Consider the following 21,113-nt stretch of genomic DNA (forward strand, 5'->3'; position numbering starts at 1 on the left):
CGCAAGGGCGCGAGGTGAAGGCCACCTATCAGTGCACAGAGCTGATACACGCGCAGCGCAGCAGCGGCGCTCACGAGCTCTTTACCAGCGTCCGGTCAGTCAGCGTCACTCTGGAGAGGTAGTGCGATCCTCGGCAGTGTTCTGAGACTGCACTAAACTGCTCCGGTCATTACTAGAAATGTCATGAGAATGGCCATTACGGAGGACAAATAACTAAATAAAGGCATTTGTGAGAAAATACACGTTTAAACTTTTTTTTTTCCTTCGGAAAAGTTCAGTGAATTCGTTATACGCAAGTCAAGGTTGTCTTCAGCATAGGCGCATCATGACAGCCGAGAGAGAGAAAAAAAGGTAAGGCGCAGGAAACTTTTCATTACTGCGTATATGATCAGTTATGTATTTTCTTGAGTTGTTTGCCTTAATTTAAGATTCTTAGGTGAGATTTGACGTATTGCGCAAATGACACGGGCACCAGAGTAAGCTGCGGTGTTACCTGCTCTTTTAGCCTGAGCCACACTATCGCATAAAAGGTTTCCTAAACTTACTGGTGTTGTATTTGAACTCATATGTTTTAGATAATAACTTTCCCCCCATAATCTCACCCCTAGTTTTTAAAGACTTTGATATTGGAGAGGTGTGCGCGGACCCCGTTTTTGGCTCGCTCTTGTTAATGGACTCAAATGACTATAAGAAATAACACATTTACTGCATCTCATTATGAAACGAATGGATTAAAATAATTATTCTGTATTATTCTATATGCATTCATGATATATATACTAAGGCAAAACAAAACGCAGCAAATCTTTATTCAAAGAATTGGACCCTCAGTGACCGTCAGATGCATAGTGCAGTCTGGATCTAAATAACTACCTGTTGAATTCAAATATCACCGTCAAATGTTTTACCTAAAAGTTTTGTTGTCATCAATTTATTGTCACAGTCATTTTTATTTGTTTCATGAGATTTTAGAGCTCAATTTTCTTATTCAATAATTACATTCAAAGTGAACTTAAGTGCAGTGAACAAATATTTTTTTGTTACTTTTTTTTTTTATACAGTTGTTTCAAATATTCAGATTTATTATGGCTATTGTGATATTTTCTCTAACCTGAGTAAAAATGATTACATTATTAAATTATTACATAACCATTATTATCTTTTGTTTCTGTTGCAGTTTTTTTTACTGATACCTAACTATTATTAATACCTCATATTTTCCCCCCCAAACACATTAGGACTCAAATAATATAATTTTTTTTCTTCTTGAAAACACTGCATTATTATGACATTTTACAAATTCTATCATCATGAAAATAATATGATATGAATATGAGTATGATAAAGATTTATATTTTACACACTCTAAAAAATGCTGGGACAAACCCAGCAATTGGGCTGTTTTGACCCAGCGGTTGGGTTAAATGTTTAACCCAACCTTCTGGGTAGTAACCCAACCGCTGGGTCAAAACAACCCAATTGCTGGGTTTGTCCCTATTTTACCCAGCATTGGGTTGTATTTAACCCAGCCATTTTTAGAGTGCATGATTTACCTTTTATATGCCATGCTGCCATGTTACTCTTACTTTTTAGAGATTTTATACCAAGTCACTTGACTTTAGTATTTCCCCTTCAGATATTCTAGCCAGAAATTGTGCCAGTTCAGTCACTGTCTTTACCCTGGCCACTCAAATGTCTTTATCCCCTAGGATACAACCCTATTTAAGGATTTATATATATATTTTCATAAATCTGCATTTGTCTTTTGGGGAAAGTTGTGTCATGTTGATCTGCATGGATGACATTCATAAGTCAGATTTTGCCAGGTACTGACAGCATTTTGATTTGGTGGTAAAATAAGCCAACGCTGGCTCTCTGATGCCTAAGGCTTGTTGAAGAGGAGTTAAATGTTCCCCTGTGTAGTTCTCGGTGGCTTGTTAACGGGGACATAATGTTCCAATTGAAACTACGGTAATCAGATCAGGGTTCACCTCTTTTTTTCATGCGTGAACAGGACATTATGTTTCCCTACTCTGGTTACTTCCATCACTTTATCCAATTCTTATCTCTTATCTGGTTTGTTCAACTTGCTCTACAAGTGTTTCATTAACACTATGATGTCTTTTGTAAATAGCGCCATTCGGTAATGTAATCATTTAGCTGTGCTGTTTTAATGACTATCTATCAAAAGCTTGCTGCACAGAAGGAATATACAATGTAATGTATGCAATACAGAAGGTTTAGTTATCATATTCTGTTTAACACTGAATCTTTCACTGGATTATTAGTTGGGAAACTAAAGGTTGGCCATTTCTTTGAGGTTAGGGAAAATAGGATTATCTGTAGTGAATGGGCACTCTGTACAGTCTGGCTCTTGGCTCTCGGTGAACTCTGGCCTAATCTGGTTGAGAGGGGAGATGCAGAGAGAGATAGAGGGAGGAATGGGTTCACATCGGCCTGCTAATCACATGATCTGCTCCCTTTGACAGTTTTTGCTTTGGTTGTGCGTGATGATGCCTGAGGCAGTAGGTGATAGGTACAGCAGTCTCACCATTGTGTTTGCTAGGTCGTTATGTACGCTTTAGGAATCAAGACAGCTCTGTTTCACGCAAATCTCCCTTGCGATCTCTCGCTGAAATACAGACTATACTCCTGTTGAGAGCCTGACTGACACTTTTAGCGTCAAGAACACTACAGGTGGGAGTGGCTACATAGCTGTCGGTCTTGTTATTTTATTCCAGTAATGCCATGAATGATGAAAAGGTCACAAAAGAGAGGACAAAGAGGCGAAAACGGCCAGCAGGCCTCCATCTTTAGGCTACCTTGCCCTGTAGCGCATTTCTAATTCAGAAGTTGTTTAGCCAGCTAATGTCGAAAGCGTTTGTAGCATAGCTGGGGGTTGAGGTCAGCAGCTGGACTGTGTGGGAACAGAACTCAGTAGCCTAGAGGGCAGAGGACACAACTCCCCTTCATTTGAAGGATTGAATCCAGCCAGAATGCGGTCAAAGGGTTTGTAAAAGCTACATCTCTGAAGAGAGATAAACCTTACGCTCAGCTCACATCCAAGGGGTGTTTGGGCAGTGTAGATCTGCTGTGTTACTGAAAAAATAAGCTAGGAGCTCATGCATTAGGTGATGGTTACTGATTCCAGCTGGCTGTGAGAGAAGTTTTTTCTTTATGTAGCCTACAATTTATATATAATTATGCATGCTGATTGCTTTTTTAAGCATGTTAACCCTGATTATGCAACAGGTAGATTACATTGATATGCCAGTAGGTGGTGACAAGTGATTGCCTTTGTCATTGAATCATTCACTTAACTGATTCGTTCACACAACCAATTTATTCAGCAATGAAATAAGTAGCTTATAACAACTGTCCTTATAAGTGAATAGTTTAATTGTTTGCTTAACTGATTTGTTTAAAATACCAATCTGTTTAGAATGAAACTTCAAAATGGTGTGTCTTTTTTCAAAGATGTGAGAATTTGATTCTGTTTTGGCTTGAAAGGAACTATTTTCGTTGATGTAACAAAAATAGTTAAAAAAATCAAAAATGTCCCTGAAATTTAAGTTACATTAACATACTGTTTATTGAACCTGCACTCGCTTGTATGATACTGCCTAATTATTTATTTCTACATTTGTTTATTTAGTTATCTGTTGGGTTCATGGTTTTCCGTGCATGTCAGATTTTCAGAATGAGGGAACAAGGTGCAGTGTTTAAACACTTAAACTCTGGAAGGTCATCATTCTGTTGTCACGGAAGACAATCACTCTTTTTTTCTCACAAATTAATGTAATGAACACGTGAACTCTAGATGAGTCTGCATTATCTTTTCCCATTTATTGAACCATTGTGTTTATATTTTTAGAGCTGCACTTGATTTACATTTACATTTAGTCATTTAGCAGACGCTTTTATCCAAAGCTTTTATCCAAAATTAGGACAATAAAAGCTAACAAAAGAGCAACAATATATAAGTGCAAATGACAAGTCTCGGTTAGCCTAACACCGTACACATAGCAAGGTGCATATATATATATATATATATATATGTATATTATACACACACACACACACACACACACACACACACAAAGAAAAACAAGTAGATAGAATAGAAAAAAATAGAAAGCACCTGTTTGTTTTTTTGTTTTGTTTTTTAAATAAAAAGATAAATATAGATAAAGTAGAATTAAAATAGAATAGAAAGTGCTAGAGTTAGAGGGTCAAATAAAGGTGGAACAGATGTGTTTTTAGTCGTTTCTTGAAGATGGTTAAGGTTGTGATTATGAGGTTATAATTTCTTCTCATTGAAACCCCAATGTGGTTTCGTTTATGTTTAGAGACAGAAAGCAGTAACAGTTTAAGTTGAAATGGAAGTTGCCATTCCTTTAGCATTAGCCCCAAGGAGATGCAGACAGTAAATTCATGCATAAGTCCCATGAGTTTGACCTCTGAGTAAAAACGATCAGCCATTTCCTGTGAGAAGAATCCATAGTTACTATTACAATAACAATTTTTTTGTGAAAATGGGGGTAGTGGGAGGGTAGAAAGGGGGCATTTTGTCATTGCCAAATATGCAGCTGTATAATAGAGGGCGATTATGGCATTCCTGCGCCCCTGCACCACGCTATGCACATTTTACAAACACTCCCAGAGCCGCATTAGCCCCAAGGAGATGCAGACAGTAAATTCATGCATAAGTCCCATGAGTTTGACCTCTGAGTAAAAACGATCAGCCATTTCCTGTGAGAAGAATCCATAGTTACTATTACAATGACAATTTTTTTGTGAAAATGGGGGTAGTGGGAGGGTAGAAAGGGGGCATTTTGTCATTGCCAAATATGCAGCTGTATAATAGAGGGCCGATTATGGCATTCCTGCGCCCCTGCACCACGCTATGCACATTTTACAAACACTCCCAGAGCCGGGCTGACCTGAGCCGGGGAATAGGGACCCACACTGGGATGCTGCTACTGGAATTACACCGCTAGATCCTGGTCTCAGCATCGACCTCCCACAGACACTGAAACGTAGCGCTGCATGCAAGCCATGTGTGTTGGTATCTGTATTAGTGTGTCATAATATGTGACGCATTAGAAAGCACTTGTGGTGTTTTGACGACAAACAGCGTTGTGTGGCTTGGTTTGTTGTGAGGGTGGCACAGTGAACTGTGGCACACCACAAACAGAGGCCATAGAGAGTTCACTTCTCTCTGCCACACACTCTTTCACACACTGGCAAGCCACAAACAGCATAAATCTTCTGCCTGGCAAGATAAACGTTCTGTCTGGATAGATAAATGACCACATATTTTTGATGAGCTTTCTTGAGAATTTCACTGTCTTATATGTTCTTTTTTGGGTGAACTATTCCTTAAAGCTATACAGTTATTGATAAAATGCTATATGAACTCATTTTTAAAAGTATATGCTGCATTACATTTTGTCAACACTTGTATGTATATAACTGTCCCTGGATTGTCAGATTATACATGAACTAACATGCTCAAGATAGACGTCTGCATGAGCCCGGCCCTGTGACCTGACCTAACCTGGCACAAATTGAATTGAATCAAATTTAAGACTAAACTGTTTTTGATCCTACAGTGATTAATTTTTTTCCTTTGCGAGTGAGTAAACCTAGATTAAAACCTTGATGCACAGATTTCTCACAGGTGTGGTTTTGCAATGCTTTTGCTTTGACTCAGCGATGAAGTTTGCTTTAAAAAGTATGCATAACGTAAAACTAAATATTTTGAAAATATTTTATTTTAATTGCAAATGGACCCACAATTTACAAAAAAAAAAAAAACCCACATTTTTGTTTGGTCTCAAAGTAATTTTAGTTTTTAAAAAAATGCATTAAGGCACTATGACGTGTCCCTTTCCACTGCGTAATTTTGTGGGTCATTTCGTTTCAGTAGGAATCTGCGCAATCGGTAGTTACACATGAGAGTGGAAAAATTTTCACATTGGGTTTCACAAGTTTGGTGAAATTTGACTCACGAATTTGCCACATTGACCAGTAGAAAGCTGCTTGGATTGGAAGTGTATGCCTTTATGTGCAGTGCCTTGTTTTAAATTAATAGACAATTGACTTTCTTTCCTGCAAAATTTGACTGTGCCAGCCAAAAGACAACAAGTTATCTTAAACCAAAGTTAAATTTTATTGTTTTATTGTCCTTTCTACATTAAGTATATATGAGTATATACAAAACATTGGCTGCACACAGTATCTAAGTTGAAGCTCAGCCTATAGATTGTGTTGTTTTCATCAACCTCTTCTATTTTCTAGGCATCCTTCAGAAAGGCGCAAGGAAAAGTCCCGTGATGCAGCGCGCTGCAGGCGCAGTAAAGAGACAGAAGTGTTCTATGAGCTGGCCCATCAGCTGCCATTACCCCACAGCGTCAGCTCCCACCTGGACAAAGCCTCCATCATGAGACTAGCTATCAGCTTCCTGCGCACACGCAAACTCTTCAACTCAGGTATGAAGCTTAAAAAAATGTATGTTCTGTAATTACAGTAGGAGTCAAACTCCATTGTATCTGTTGGTGAGTTGCACATCGCATCCCATAGAGCTGCATGGTGAAAAATTTTGAACTTTTTAAGTATACTAATTAGGCTTGTTAAGTTTCTGTCTGACTGTATTTTCTGCCATTTTAAACTTAGTGAAACAGCTTAGCCTACAGCTCTCATAAGATTGCCCACAAGTTTGAGGCAGATCATGTTGGTCATAAATTGCCATTTTGAATGGACTGCCTTTTTTGTTGTTGTTGTTGTTGTTACTATTGTTTACCCAATCTGGTTTCTTATATTTTCGGTGTTCAGTATTGTAATCCTGAAAAACTATAGGAAGTGGTTCGTCACCATGGCAGCTAGTTTACATATTGATACAAACTTTGTCTACATTATTGCCACGTACGCACTGCTCAAAAGTTTGGGGTTTTAAAATAATCATTTGCTCTTTTAATATATTTTAAGATGTAATTTATTCCCATAATTGCAAAGCTAAGTTTTCAGCATAATTACTCCAGTCTTCAGTGTCACATGATCCTTCATAATTCATTCTGATATGCTGATTTGGTGTTTAAGAAGCCTTTCTTATTATTATCAATGCTCGTGATGCTGATATTTTTTTTTTGTAGATGATAGATTGGATGATACCATGATACATTTTTCATGATTCTTTGAAGAATAGAAAGTTCAAAAGAACAAGATTTATTTGAAATCTTTGTAACATTTTAATTGCCTTTACTGCCGCTTTTAAAACACTCTTGCTAAATAAAAGTATTAGTTTCTTTCAAAATAAATGATTTCAAAAAGTTCATTTATAAATAATATAATGTTGTTTTATACTAAAAATGTTATACTAAAAATTCAAAATTGGTTCAGGTTAGTCTGTAGTAATTATGATTAGCTTTTTACCTAAACTCAGTAGAGGTCTGTGGTGTGTCCTCATTTATACAGCTAAGTAAACATGTTTATGTGTCAGTGAAGTTGGGCTGGGTAGGTCCATGAGATGTCCTGTACTCCTCAATATACAATAAGAAATGCAGGAAGACAGACAAAGAGCACTGTGCATTGTTTCCATACTCCATTCCTGACGCACATACATGTGTACAGTATGTGTGCATGCCTCTGAAAGAGAGAGAGAGAGCATCAAACAATGAAAAGGGAAGAGATGGAATCTGCTGATGAAAATGTGTGTGGGTGTGGGTGATGTGGAAGTGGGTGGGGGAAGATCGATGGACATGGAGAAACAGGGAAAGAGGGAGATGACGAGGTGTGGGGTAATTAGGGGCTGCTAGTGGTATTGTTTTCTGTGAATTATGATTTCTTCTCACACTCTTTTCTTAGCCACAACACTCTCTTCGATGGCGCCGTGCAGGCCTATCTGTGATATTCAGTGTGTTATATGTTTTTCTGTGTCATGCTTTGACCTTTAAAAGGACCTGAGATTACAAAACCAGAAAACTGATATGTCATTCGGTGAGGTGTGTGGGAACTATAACTGCATAATCATAGAATCATAATATTACTGATAGGTGTTAACAAGGTTATGATTCTCATCTGAACCAAATGTTTGACCTGTCTGACATTTTGAACTTTCCTCAGAGGAGACATTGTTTAAACATTGGGGCATCATATTATATCCTGAATTTCCAGCAAACATCCTTCTGAAGATATGAATCTTTGAACCCTAATTATCAAATTGCCCAAAACAGATGAACCGAAGAGGTCTCATGTCAAAACGAAAAATCACAACTGAAATCTCTTTAACAACTCCTAGATGTTACGTATCCGGTCCATGAACTTCCGTCTGCTAGTCAGCAGAGGTCACTCTATCCATTTTCAATGACTCTCGCACTACACATATCATCCCGGACTACATATCCCATCATTCATTGCACTGATTGCACACAGCACTGATTGCACGCAGCACTGATTGCACACAGCTTTTTCATATCACTCACTCACTATTTAACACTCACTCTGATCCCTTCCCGCCGCCGAGTATTGTTTAGCGCTTATCATTTGATAGCTACACTACAGAGCCCTCGTTAGTTTACCCTGCCTTAGCCTAGTCTTGCCTTGTCTGTTTTCTCGGTTTCTGATCCTTGCCTGGTTTCCTGGATATATCCCTTTAGTCTCGCCCTTTTTTGATTCTGTTCGCCGTTCGTTGACCTTCGCTAGCCCTAGGATTAATCTTATGTCTTGTCCACCATATTCCTGTTTGCCATTGTCTGACCCATGCCTGTTTCTGACCACGCCTGTGAATAAAGCTTGCACATGGATCCGCACGTCTCACGTCTTGTCAGCCACGTTACACTAGACTTGTACTCAAATCTCTTGCTTCTGGAGTCTCATTTGCAAGTGGTCGTTTTCAACAGAAAATCCTGTAAAGATGGGTCCAAGCGTTTTTTTTTTATTGTGATGTTATAATGAAAAATTTATGCATTATAATGTTTTTATTATAATTTTTTTATATTTTAAAATGTAATTTATTGTGCAATGGCAAAGCTTAATATTCTGATTTAGCACTTAATAAGTATGTATTTTTTATTATTATCGATGTTAAGAAACAAAAGAATATCCTGCACAATACCAATACTTGCAAAAGTATCAAAAACAATAATTTATTGACAATGTTGGGACCGAAACAATAATTTCTTGACAATGTTGGAACCGAGACAATAATTTATGGACAACGTTGAGACCGAAACAATAATTAGACCAAAACGTTGTCAATAAATTATTGTTTTTGATACTTTTGCAGGTATTGGTAGTGTGCAGGATTTTCTTTCCCTTTTTTGGTTTTTTTCCCCCCCCCCTATGCATCTATCTGTTACCTGTAGGTGTGCTGTAATTGATTGTTAATTGATTATTTTCAATGTTGAAAACAGTTCTGCTGCTTAATATTTTGTGTAAACCATGATACTTTTTTTTAAAATAGAAATATTTTGTATTATAACTGTTTTTATTGTCACTTTTGATAAATTAAATACATCCTTATTCTATAAAACTATTAATTTATTTAAAAAAAACACACAGACCTTGATCTTTTGAACAGTAGTGGATGTCAATTTTTATTTTCCCTAAGGACCTTTTGGAGAAACTTCTGAGCTAAAGTTTATAGTTGAAACATAACTTCCTGAGACATGAAAGAGCAGTCGCTGTGCAGACTGTCAGAAAACCTTGTTAATGACCAGAAAAGGCCTAAATGATTCTAATAGAGATGGACAGAGAATGGCAGAAAATTGCGAGTTCCTGTGTTTGGCTTAGCGCCAAAGGAGTAAGACATCACAGTGAAGTATTAATAGCACCGGGACGAATGCTGTGGGGTTTGAGGTGGGAGCGCAGACATGGACCACCTGCTGACACCCAAACGAACAATGCGGACACACAGTTCTAATGTCTGAGCTGGGTCAAAGCCTCAGCGCTCGGGCCCTTATTACCTGTTCTGAATGAGCAGGGAGGAGGCCCTTATCTGCAGGGAAGCAGACGTGAACCTCACAGCATGGAGCCTTGCTTTAATTATTTTCTCAAGTTGTTGATGCTTTTCATGGCATTGTGTACCTCAAACATCCTCTCTTTTCTGATCAGCTCAATAGCTTGTATTTATTCCATGTTGGTATGTGAATTTCATTTGATAAATAAGTCGGTTTAGCTGAATCTGAGTTGTTTACTTCTAGCTAAATGGTACAGGATATGAGTCTATGTCCCTTGAGTTTGTTTTGATGCTTCGCCAGTGTAAAATTACAAAAAAGTCACTGCACTATACTAAGTTGTTTTGTCTTTTGTCCCAGGCCGCACAGTCCAGCAAACCCAGTCACAGGATGACAGCCAGATGGACAGTCTATATCGGAAGTCTCTGGAAGGCTTTGTCGCTGTGGTAACATCAGATGGGGACATGATATTCCTTTCAGAAAACGTCAGTAAATTTATGGGCCTTACACAGGTGAGCCTCACCTCATTTCCTTTATTCTTGAGAATAATTACAGGGAGAAAACATAAAAGCCTTCTGTTAATTCATTTATAGTGGCTAAGCATTCAACTTTACTTCCCTTACAAACTGTTATCAGGTAGAACTGACAGGCCACAGCATCTTTGACTTCACGCACCCCTGCGATCATGAAGAAATCCGAGAGAATCTCAGTGTCAAATCAGGTGAGTGTCAGCTCAGAACAATATTTCCCAGAAGTACGTCGATGCAGTTTTTTTTACTTGGATATTTTGAATACACTGTTGCATTTAAAATCAAAATGGCAGAATCTTCCAGTCCTCCTTATCTCTGGATGTAATTTGCCATGGAGATGTCCTTATCACAGTCAGGATGTTACATTTTGTACATTCTTGTAGTGGTTCCTGTGAGGACAAGTCCCCCTTTTTTTTGACGTCCCTCATGTAGAGGCTTTTCCCCCCTATTTTGTTAAGGCTGAACAATTTGGAGAAAAAAAATTAATTGAGATTTTTTTTTAATAAAAAAAAATTGTGATTGCAATTTAAAATATGATTTTTGATTTAATTAAATTAATTCATTTTTTATTTTTAAATATTTTAAAGAGCTCCAGGTTTGGTATGATGTTTGTATGGCTGCACAATTTGGCCAAAAGTTATATTTCAATATATTTAAATTGATTATATATCAATAAAGCAAAATAATAATCATAACATTAAATTATTGTTGTTATTAAAAATGTAAGATTACATATATTACAAAAATAAAAATGATAATATATTACTTTTGTAATAATGCTATTAAAGGGGTCCTATTATGCTCTTTTACAAAATCTTGATTTTGTTTTGGGGGTGTACTAGAACATGCTCTCATGCTTGGTGGTTCGAAAAACGCATTATTTTTCACATAATTTACATTATTAAAATACCTTTCTCCCCATCCTGGCACAAACGGCTCGATTAGTTTACGGCTTTGATGAAGGTCCACCTTCCAAAAAACAAAATGGGATGTGATTGGTTAGCTGTCCCAGTGCGTTGTGATTGGCGAACAGCTTAGACGGTGTTTCAGTACTGCCACGCCCCCTTGCTCCGTCTTTCAACAAAAGCTTTTTGGCGAATCCGGCACTGTACTCCCTCATGTTGTGGAAGCTGTCCTCAGTAAAATGCACAGCACACAATAGCAAATTGGGGTTATAATGCTCAGGAACAAAGTTAGAAAATTAATTGCAACCACTGTTTCCTGACATCATCCGCTTTCGGAAGCCCAAACAAAGACGTTTGGGCATGGAGGTGAAAAAAAAACAGCGTTTCAGGCGGTCGCGCACTGGACGAGAAGCGCTTTCAAATACTTTATTTTCTATGAGTGTAGGCACACCGGCGGCGCCGTTCGGCGTCTGTCCGCGGCGCCCAGCTACGTTGTGATCCGTTGTAGTTCTTGAAAAGGGATTTTTAAAAAACGAAATATCTCCCGTTGGAGTGGACTTTGAGATTTGAAACTTTCTAGATCTTTTTTATGCCCAAACATACACACTACACACTGACTAAAATTAAAAAAGTGAAAAAGCATTTTTCTTTAATTGTTTTACTCAGTTTTATTATTTTTTTATTATTCTTTTTGTTGAATTTTAATTACAGTTTCATTTCAAGAAAAGAAATAACAAGACAATAAGATTCATAGCTTTTTAAAAGCATACAGGACTCTAGCCAGGGCATAATCAATAATTAATTCAGCATTCATATTCATTATAGGCAATGGTAGGAATTCAGCAGACTTGATTTGAGTAGTTTAATTTTTTTGCACCAAACTTGGTGTGAACTTAGCCTTTACTCTGGCCTAGTTTCAGTAAGTTACTATTTCTGTTGCTATCATGTAAGCAGCGTGTGCTTGCACACAGACACATACTCAGAAGGAGAGTTAGGGGGCCTTTCCCCACAGCGGATGTTTCTCCTCCTCTTGTTTTATCTGTCTGTATCTTTCACGAGCTGGTCACCTGACCCGTTTAGAGCTTTTGAGCGAGTGACGTAACTTTCTTGCCATTTCATTGGTTAGTTGGAGATAATCCCTATGCAATAGCACAGAGAACTCAATATACTGTAGTTAAGGTTTCAACAGACTGATTCAGTTGAACTTTGCACCTGTTGCGTCCACGACCCACTTACAGACCAAAGTCCTCTGAATGTGCTAGAAAAAAGCTTTATTGCTTGCACAATGGTCAATTATATAAATACATGATTTTTAAGCACAAGCTGTTTGATTGACAGGACCTGTGTATGGCAGAAGAGGGAGAGACATGAGCACGGGCAGAGATTTCTTCATGAGGATGAAATGTACGGTCACCAATAGAGGTCGCACTGTCAACCTCAAATCAGCCAGCTGGAAGGTAAGAACACATAAGCATATCATACATCTTCATGCAGCGCATATGTGCATGTGCTAAGTAAAATATGGTTTCGCCGCTCTGTCTGTCAGGTGCTGCATTGCACGGGGCATCTCCAAGTGTGTAGCAGCCGCCCCCCTCAAGTCCTGTGTGGGTTTTCAGAGCCACCCCTCACATGCGTCACTATGCTGTGCGCGCCAATTCCACATCCCTCAAATGTCGACACACCTCTCGACAGCAAGACGTTCATGAGCAGACACAGTATGGACATGAAGTTTATCTACTGTGATGAGAGGCAAGAAATGGTTCACTGATTGAAATATGTGCGTATTGTACATGTGCTTGTGTGTGTGCATGAATAGTGGGCCCAAAACGAATTTAGACATAAAAGCTACCAAAAATAATCTATGAATTTAATTTAATTAGATATAAAATGTTTATACAAAACCTGAAGGCATCCGCAAGCAAATGAGACGTAAACCAACTTAACCTTTCTTAAAAATTTTTGCAGTCTTTTTTTATTTACTTCTAATCTTGAATTGTAAATTTATTTATTTTGTAATTTAGAAACTAATAAACTTCTCTTTGTGCTTATGCTGTCTTTAAAATAAAAGCCACTTGGTTTGGTATTTTGTTATATAATGGAAATATATTATAAACTTTAGACTCTTTAGACTCTGAAATTGCTTGATGATCACATTTAGTTTTTTTTTTCCTTTGTTGATGTACTTCCTATTAAATCTGGAAGTTTATTTATTATTTATTAGCTAAAAGCTTTGTAAAGCTCATTTTACTTTAATCTACAGCCATGAATCATTATTTGCTAGTTGCCAATCAATTGCAGGTGGTTTGAGGGGGAGGGACATTCTCACTCTAGAGAGCATTTGATTGGACAAGAATCTGTGCCGTTCAGGATGAGTCATCAATATTTACAGTCTGTTTGTCTGGAAGATTTTATGTGTACAGTATATCTGCTAAAACTATATTTTATATGTTTATATTTCATTTGAGGTCACTGTATCATTTGTAAACAAACCGTGTTTACCATTGTTTTGTGCTTATGTCAGCGTAGCTAAGCAGCATTTGTGAGTTAATATGTGCGTTTCAAAGGTCACTATTGGGAACTCTTATCAAAATCCTGTTGTGCTACTGCCTGGATTGTTATCAATGTGTGGTAAAGGAAGAGTGATTATGAGTTTTTCTCTTTAGATTAGCCTCATTTTTTTAAAGTTCCTAAAGGGCACAATTGACTTCTCTTACACGTCTTGTATAACAAGCCAGGGGAGTTAGTAAGTCCCCTGGCGCTATGGGGCCGGTGCTGCTCTTCTCAGTGCCTGGTCACCTGTGGCCCCTGGGATCTGCCGTATGTACTCTAGTGCAAAAGCAGGTTACTGTGGCTACACTACAGTGGATGTGTTGTAAGGAGGGTTAACAGATGAGTTCAGATATTAGCGTGCTTCCATTTAATAGGACTCATTATTGACCGCACAGAGTTCATTAAAAGCCCATACTGGAACAGGAAATGAGAGGCCATTCCAGGGTAAAACTGAAGGTTCAAATAGAAGAAAAATAACAATTACATGAGTTTGCATGGAAACATCAGCACAAAAAATGATTTGGTGAAGATATTGAGCATTGCAAAAAATTCCGCTGTAATTAATAGACAAGCCCACATCTGTCTTCAATCTTGCACTCGCTAAAGTGCTTCAAAAACAAACAAAAAAAAATTACGTTTCAAAAAAATTGTTGATACATGAGAGCTGTTCTGTTTTTTAATCCAGCAAGTCGGAAAACAGGCATTAAAGATAATGATCAGACAGAACAAGTACAAATGTCTTGCTCGAGAGATTTATAGCTCCAATAAACAAGGGTCCCACTTGTAATCATTTGTTCTCACTAAGCTACGCAGAGAGTTTACATTGGCTCCCAGCAGCACAAGTTTGATTGTTTTCACCAGATGTAATCGACAGTCATGAATCTTGGTTTAATTCAATCATGCTTTGTTTTGACTGTTCCATTAGTTTTATTCTTGACCTGTCTTTGTGTTTCAGAGTAAGCAGCCTGATCGGTTATATGCCAGAGGAACTTCTTGGCCGTTCGGTGTATGAGTTCTGCCATGCTTTAGATTCTGAAAGCATGACAAAGAGCCACCAAAATCGTGAGTACCTGTTTACATCCAACAAATGCAAATCCAGGAGATTATGAAAACACAATTTGGGTTTCATGTGGTCTTTTTCTGTTTAGACTTGAAAAGACTAAATAGATTTGAATTGGAGATGCCTGTCTAAAAAAAAGCCATAGGGTAGACATGTTCAGTTTTCTTTGTTTGTTTGATTCTCTGTACCTCCATTTCATGTGCTGGTGCAAACTCACGAGAAACAACGCAGTAGCTCATTGTGTGAATATGTCGAGGTCTCAGCCGTTTTGGCTAATTTACCTATCTTTAAATCAATCTCGACTCCGTCCTGAAATGACTCACAGTCTGGAATAGATCCATGCCTCTCATCTCTGTCCATGGGTAAACTGCTTGAGTTCAAAACCTTGTAGACCTGAGGCATTCCCATGGGCTTGATGACTGAGGGAAACAGATGTCCCGCCGGGCTCCAGGAATTGTTGAGGGATATTTATAAACTCAATGGTTGTTGCATTGCATTATTTATTTACTTAACAGTTGCCATAGACTCTACATTTAATGTTTTCGGCTAATTTGCTTTTAAAATTGGCCTCCCAAGAACTGAAACCTACCGTATACAGTAGTTCTTACCTTTAAAACAGTTTGAAAAAAAATCATGTTTTTTTCTCTTTTATGTGTGGAAGCCCATTTCTGCCACATAATAAGAAAAAAATTATGCTTTAGTAAATCATAATATGACATAAGTATGACAAATGTCAAAATTACACAGTAAAACAATTTTTTGTAAAAGTTTTGTTTCACTTGTTTCTTAATTAGGTTTTCCATGCTGAATATGAATCACATTATTTTTGTGTCAAAAAAAAAATGTTGACAACTTATACAAGCTAATCTGTACATGCATAATACTGAGCTAACGGCAGTTCAGCATAAACAGTTACCAAAAGTGAGTTGTACAAAACTTCAGAAGTGTATGCTGGATGGTTTTTGTCTTTTGTGACTAGTCCCACAATGTTCTGGAATGTTCCAGAAAGCACTAGAATTTTACTGAATGTTACAGAAATTTTGAGAATGCTCCTATCCTTGCAAAAGCAAAATATCTATAAAAACATGCAAAATGAGTACAAAAACTTATATGTACTAAACCAATGTTTCATAAGTAATGATTACTAACCTAAATATTTACCAAAATATTGATGCTACATGAAAGTAAACAGTACAATAATAATTATCACCACAGAATTACATAGAACTATACAAAATTTAAGTAAACATTTTTTGTTACATTGTTATGAGATAAAATGTAATAATTCAGAATTATGAGATATAAAGTGACAATTCTGAAATTCTAAGCCATAATTATGAGGAAAAAAAGGTTGAATAATGACAAACAGCAATAATTATGAAATAAAAAGTTATGACATTTTGACATTGTAAGTCAGAATTTTAGATAAAAAGACACTATGACATAAAGGTCAAAATTCTCGTAATCATGACATAAAAAGTCAAAATAAAACAAAAAATGTACTTTTATGTAATGAGTTTGATTAGTGTGTAATAATGTTGACTTTTTAATCTCAATTATGACAGGATGCCATAATTTTGACTCATTAATTATGATATTTAATGTCATAATTTCAACTTTTCATCTCATAATTCTTATGTGACAGAAATTAGCTTTCGTGTTTATGCAGTAGAATGTGTTTCACTGATTACTTATTGATTTATTTACATGAATTATATTTCCAATGCATCATAGAAGTAAGCAATGCATAACTTTTTTATTGTAAAGGTGCACTGAGAGTAGTTCCCTCAAATACAATAATGGACATTTTCCAGTTTCATCCTAAACCACAATGTCATCCTACTGAATACAAAGGCTCCTTTCCAATCTTGTTTTGAATGTGATTTTGTTTGTACATTCAGAGGAAACTGATTTGATTGCTGTTGCCACATGTGGCATAGAGGCTGAGTAGATGGTCTGAATCCCATTATATGTCCTTTGACTTCATCTGTAACAACCCAAAAGCTCTCAGATTTGCTTGTTCAGGATGGCCCACCTGATTAGCTTGTGCATTAGTGGCTAACAAACCTTTGAAGTGTGCAGGACCTCTGATCTGGTTCCTCTGATGTCTTTAATCCAGATCAGTGCTCTGGTCTTCTTCACTGGCCTCTTCCAGTGAAAAGTACCTGGAGTATTACATAATAGTAAGATCTTTTGATTTGAAAAATTACTAAACTGACATGATATGCAGTAATGGACTTTATTCAAAGACAGTATTAAGTTTAAGCCATTTACATAGGTTGATTCACACATTTTAAAACTATTGCGTTCATATCGCCATTTACATGCTACAAAATGCTGTGAAAATGCAAATATTTTGTGCCTGAGATTTTTTTACATTTAATTTAATTATTTATATATGTATAATTGTGTAAAATTGTCTAAAGAATGCTTATAAGGTTAAATATAAAAATGAAATAATAATTAAGTTTTTAAATGTAAGAAGTCTGTTATGCTCACCAAGGCTGCATTTATTTGATAAAAAATACACCTAAAACATTTATATTGTGAAATGAAATAACTGTTTTCTGTTTTAATGTATTTTTAAATGCAATTTGTTTCTGTGATGGCAAATATAAATTTTCAGGAAGCAGACGTTAGTCTTCAGTGTCACATCATCCTTCAGAAATCATTCTAATTTCCTGATTTAAACAGAAATTCAACAAAAAATTACATAATGATTATTATTAACAACTAATTTTTAGGTGCTTGACTGATGGTCAATTTAACTTGATTAGCATTAAAGTAAAAAGAAAGAAAATATTTAAATGCTTCACATGCAAAATGTTGGTGCATGTTACAATCTCTGTTTTCTTCTTCAGTTTGTAATAAGGGTCAAGTGGTGAGTGGCCAGTACAGAATGCTAGCCAAGCACGGGGGCTACGTTTGGATGGAGACCCAGGCGACCGTCATCTACAACAATCGCAACTCCCAACCACAGTGCATCATCTGCATCAACTACGTCCTGAGGTACTGTGTTAAATGACACACTCACAGAACCCTGTCACAGTTAATGCTTTTATGATATTCTTCTCATTCTGTCATTATATTTCAGTTCTGTTGAGGAGCAGTCCGTCATCTTCTCCCTGGATCAGACAGAGTCTCTGTTCAAGCCCTACCACATGTGTAACATGGGAGAACTGTTCAGCCAGGGTGGCGCTTCCCCCATTTCTGAAGCTGAGGACATTCTTTTCACTAAGCTCAAGGAGGAGCCTGAGGGGTTAGCTCAGTTAGCTCCAATGCCAGGAGACGCCATCATTGCCCTGGACTTTGGTCAGAGCGCCATCCGGCACTACTTCAACCATTCCCCCCACAATAGCTTCACCCTCTTCACATCCTCAACCCCCGATTACAAATCTACTCCCATCCTGCATGCATGAACTCTTGCTCCTTCCCTTGGCTCTCCTTACTCTACCTCACAATCACAACCAATCACACACGTACACTGCCCAGGTCATAAGCTGCGATGTTGCAGCAGACGTTGTTGTACTGTAGCTCAGTGGCACTGTAGCTTGGCTTTGCTGCAGAGTACGCAATATGTGACAACGTAAAAGAAAGCTCTATCTATCTGCTCCACAGCACATGGGTATCTTATGGCTTAGCATTGGCTTTAGCATAAACAGTTTTGTATTATAAATGTTTAACATTTTTTTTTTATAATAAAGGTAAATTTTATATTTCAACATCACCTGTGCTTTTGAAGGTTTACCAGTGGCAGTCGGCAGTGTTTGTGTGTTTCTTCTCACAACAGGGCAATTACGGGTATACTAATTTCTCTTTTCATCAAAATGCATGTCTTCATACGTAAAACCACTGCATGGGATGGAAATCACCACCTTGTGATGTTCTCAACACTTCTATAATTGCTTTTGGTTACGGCTGAGGTTGTTTTTAACATCTTATTTATTTTATTCTCATGTAACTCTCACTTGAGCCAGACAGTAGTGAGCATTAAACTTTTGTGCATTGTGTTGTTTAAGGTGTGTCTGTCCACTGTTAGATGATCCACCTTGGCTCTTTATGTAATAATTCTATGAGACTGCACATCATTTCAGTTATTTTTATCCCACAAGTGTGTTGACTTGTTATTGTCGTGCATTTGCAGATAGGCCAGATTTTGAAGAACCGACTTTCTTCTCCAAGTCCACCAAGCTTCCTGTGGTGGCACCGTCGTGGGTTGTGGACACGCCGCCTGATGGCAGTCCTGATAGAAAACTGGCCAATATGCCGTCCACCTTCACCAGACCCCAGGTGCCTCCTGCGGGCAAATGCACGCCCTGTTCCACACCCTGCTTGAGTGGCCGCAGCAGCTGTTCTACAGTACGTCCCATATCCATCTAGTTATGTTATATGTCATTTAGTTTTCATGGTCACTTATGACCTCCCTGTTGAAAAAAAAACAGCATACCAGGTTAGGTATGTTTTAATTAAAGCATGGCAAGTCATTTAGTTTTCATGGTCACTTATGACCTCCCTGTTGAAAAAAAACAGCATACCAGGTTAGGTATGTTTTAATTAAAGCATGGCAGCTGGTTTGACCTGGTTTAAGCTGGTCCTTAGTTGGTCATGAGCTGGTTTAAGCTGTTCCTGAGCAGGAGCTAGTTGTTTAGGACCAGCACATGACCATCTTAAACCAGCTGCCATGCTTCAAAACATACCTAACCAGCATATGCTGTTTTTTCAACATGGCTTTCTCTGAATGTACCTTTAAGACTTATATATTCAAACAAATTCCATTTTTTGGTTTCCTCCTGGTATGGCCTCTTTAAATAGTGATGCAATTAAGATTTATTTAATATTATGATTGTGTTGAAGTGGTTTAATGTGTTTGAATGTATATGTCTGCAGCCTAGCAGTCCAGTAGATTACTGTGACAATGGAGAGTGTGATCTGAAGGTGGAGCTAGCAGAGAAGCTGTTCGCCCTTGAATCTGTAGCAACAAATCCCACAGACTCCCGGGTGAGTGTGGAACAATACTTACAAGCAATTTAATCTGTAATAGATCAAATGATATTCCAATTCTACCACAATTTTCCTTTTTTTTTGTTTCATTTCTTTTGATGAAAAGAATGATTTAGACACATTAGAATCACGTTACACTAAAGACTCCATAATATCGGCTGAAAAAATAGCTTTGCCATCACAGGAATAATTTAAAAAAATATATATATTTAAATAAAAAATAGTTATTTCAGTTGTTGATACATTTCACAATGTTGCTGTCAAAAATAGCAGCCTTGTTAAGCATGGGAGACTTCTTTAAAAAAACATTAAAAAATCATAGCAAACCCAAACTTTTAAATGGTAGTGTATAATGATAATTTTCAACTCTTTCATCCCAATCCTGGGCATACAGACTGGATTATTTAAAAAAAAAAATAATCTAAATTTTTGTTCTAAAAATATTGCTAGTGTATATATTTTTACAATATTTTTTTCTCATCAACTGTATGTTTTAAGTACTTATTTGGTTATCTAACTGTGTTCAGTTGGACCTGAGTGATCTGGACCTGGAGACTCTTGCTCCATACATCCCAATGGATGGTGAGGACTTCCAGCTGCACCCCATCTGCCTGGAGGAGCCGGTGTCTGACGCAGGTCCAGGCCTGAGCACAGCCTTCCAGCACAGCTTCAGCAGTGTAGCTGACCTCTTCCAGCCCCTGGGTCCATTCCCTCCTCACAACAAGAGCAGCACTAACACATGTCCGGACACGGCTCATGTGCAGCCTTACCATACAGCACCAAACGTCCCACTTTTCTCTAAGGAGGGTGGACAGATTCTTCAGTGGCCCCCTGACCCACTCTCACAGTATGAGCGTACAGATATTAGATGCATGGATGACCGAAGCACAGCAGATCCAGGACAAACATGCAATTTCACCACTGCACTACCACAGCAAAGGTGAGTAGAGTTCATCATTACCTTACAAGTGTGATTTATATTGCAATACATAAACTGGGCACCAGTGATTAACTAGATTAGGATTTACACAAGGAAATCATCTTTGCAAGAAAGTGAATTGTGTAACCTTTTGTGTAGGTAAAATCGTCTCAGGTTACGTATGTAACCCTA

At 37.6% G+C, this 21,113-nt stretch overlaps 1 protein-coding gene and 1 long non-coding RNA gene across 3 annotated transcripts in view; one reads left to right on the forward strand and one right to left on the reverse strand.

The window, feature by feature from the left end:
* Window positions 1–21,113, forward strand: part of LOC107550055 (endothelial PAS domain-containing protein 1-like) — a 27,055-nt gene continuing 5,942 nt past the window's right edge. The window contains exons 1-12 of one of the 2 annotated variants that reach the window (XM_016231282.1): window positions 1–351; window positions 6,304–6,494; window positions 10,317–10,468; window positions 10,593–10,677; window positions 12,730–12,848; window positions 12,938–13,140; window positions 14,897–15,003; window positions 17,863–18,010; window positions 18,096–18,313; window positions 19,146–19,360; window positions 19,889–19,999; window positions 20,530–20,942. In XM_016231282.1, coding sequence (XP_016086768.1) covers window positions 326–351; window positions 6,304–6,494; window positions 10,317–10,468; window positions 10,593–10,677; window positions 12,730–12,848; window positions 12,938–13,140; window positions 14,897–15,003; window positions 17,863–18,010; window positions 18,096–18,313; window positions 19,146–19,360; window positions 19,889–19,999; window positions 20,530–20,942 — 1,988 coding nt within the window. In that variant the 5' untranslated portion in view covers window positions 1–325. The remainder of the gene's footprint in view (window positions 352–6,303; window positions 6,495–10,316; window positions 10,469–10,592; window positions 10,678–12,729; window positions 12,849–12,937; window positions 13,141–14,896; window positions 15,004–17,862; window positions 18,011–18,095; window positions 18,314–19,145; window positions 19,361–19,888; window positions 20,000–20,529; window positions 20,943–21,113) is intronic. The other variant, XM_016231283.1, reaches the window with a different exon arrangement.
* LOC107550057 (uncharacterized) overlaps window positions 16,910–21,113 on the reverse strand; it is a 22,793-nt gene continuing 18,589 nt past the window's right edge. Inside the window, exon 3 of the long non-coding RNA XR_001604621.1 lies at window positions 16,910–16,920. This is a non-coding gene — a long non-coding RNA (uncharacterized lncRNA). The remainder of the gene's footprint in view (window positions 16,921–21,113) is intronic.

This window comes from Sinocyclocheilus grahami, unplaced genomic scaffold, assembly GCF_001515645.1.
Source record: "Sinocyclocheilus grahami isolate Dianchi unplaced genomic scaffold, SAMN03320097.WGS_v1.1 scaffold386.1, whole genome shotgun sequence".
Lineage (NCBI taxonomy): Eukaryota > Metazoa > Chordata > Actinopteri > Cypriniformes > Cyprinidae > Sinocyclocheilus > Sinocyclocheilus grahami.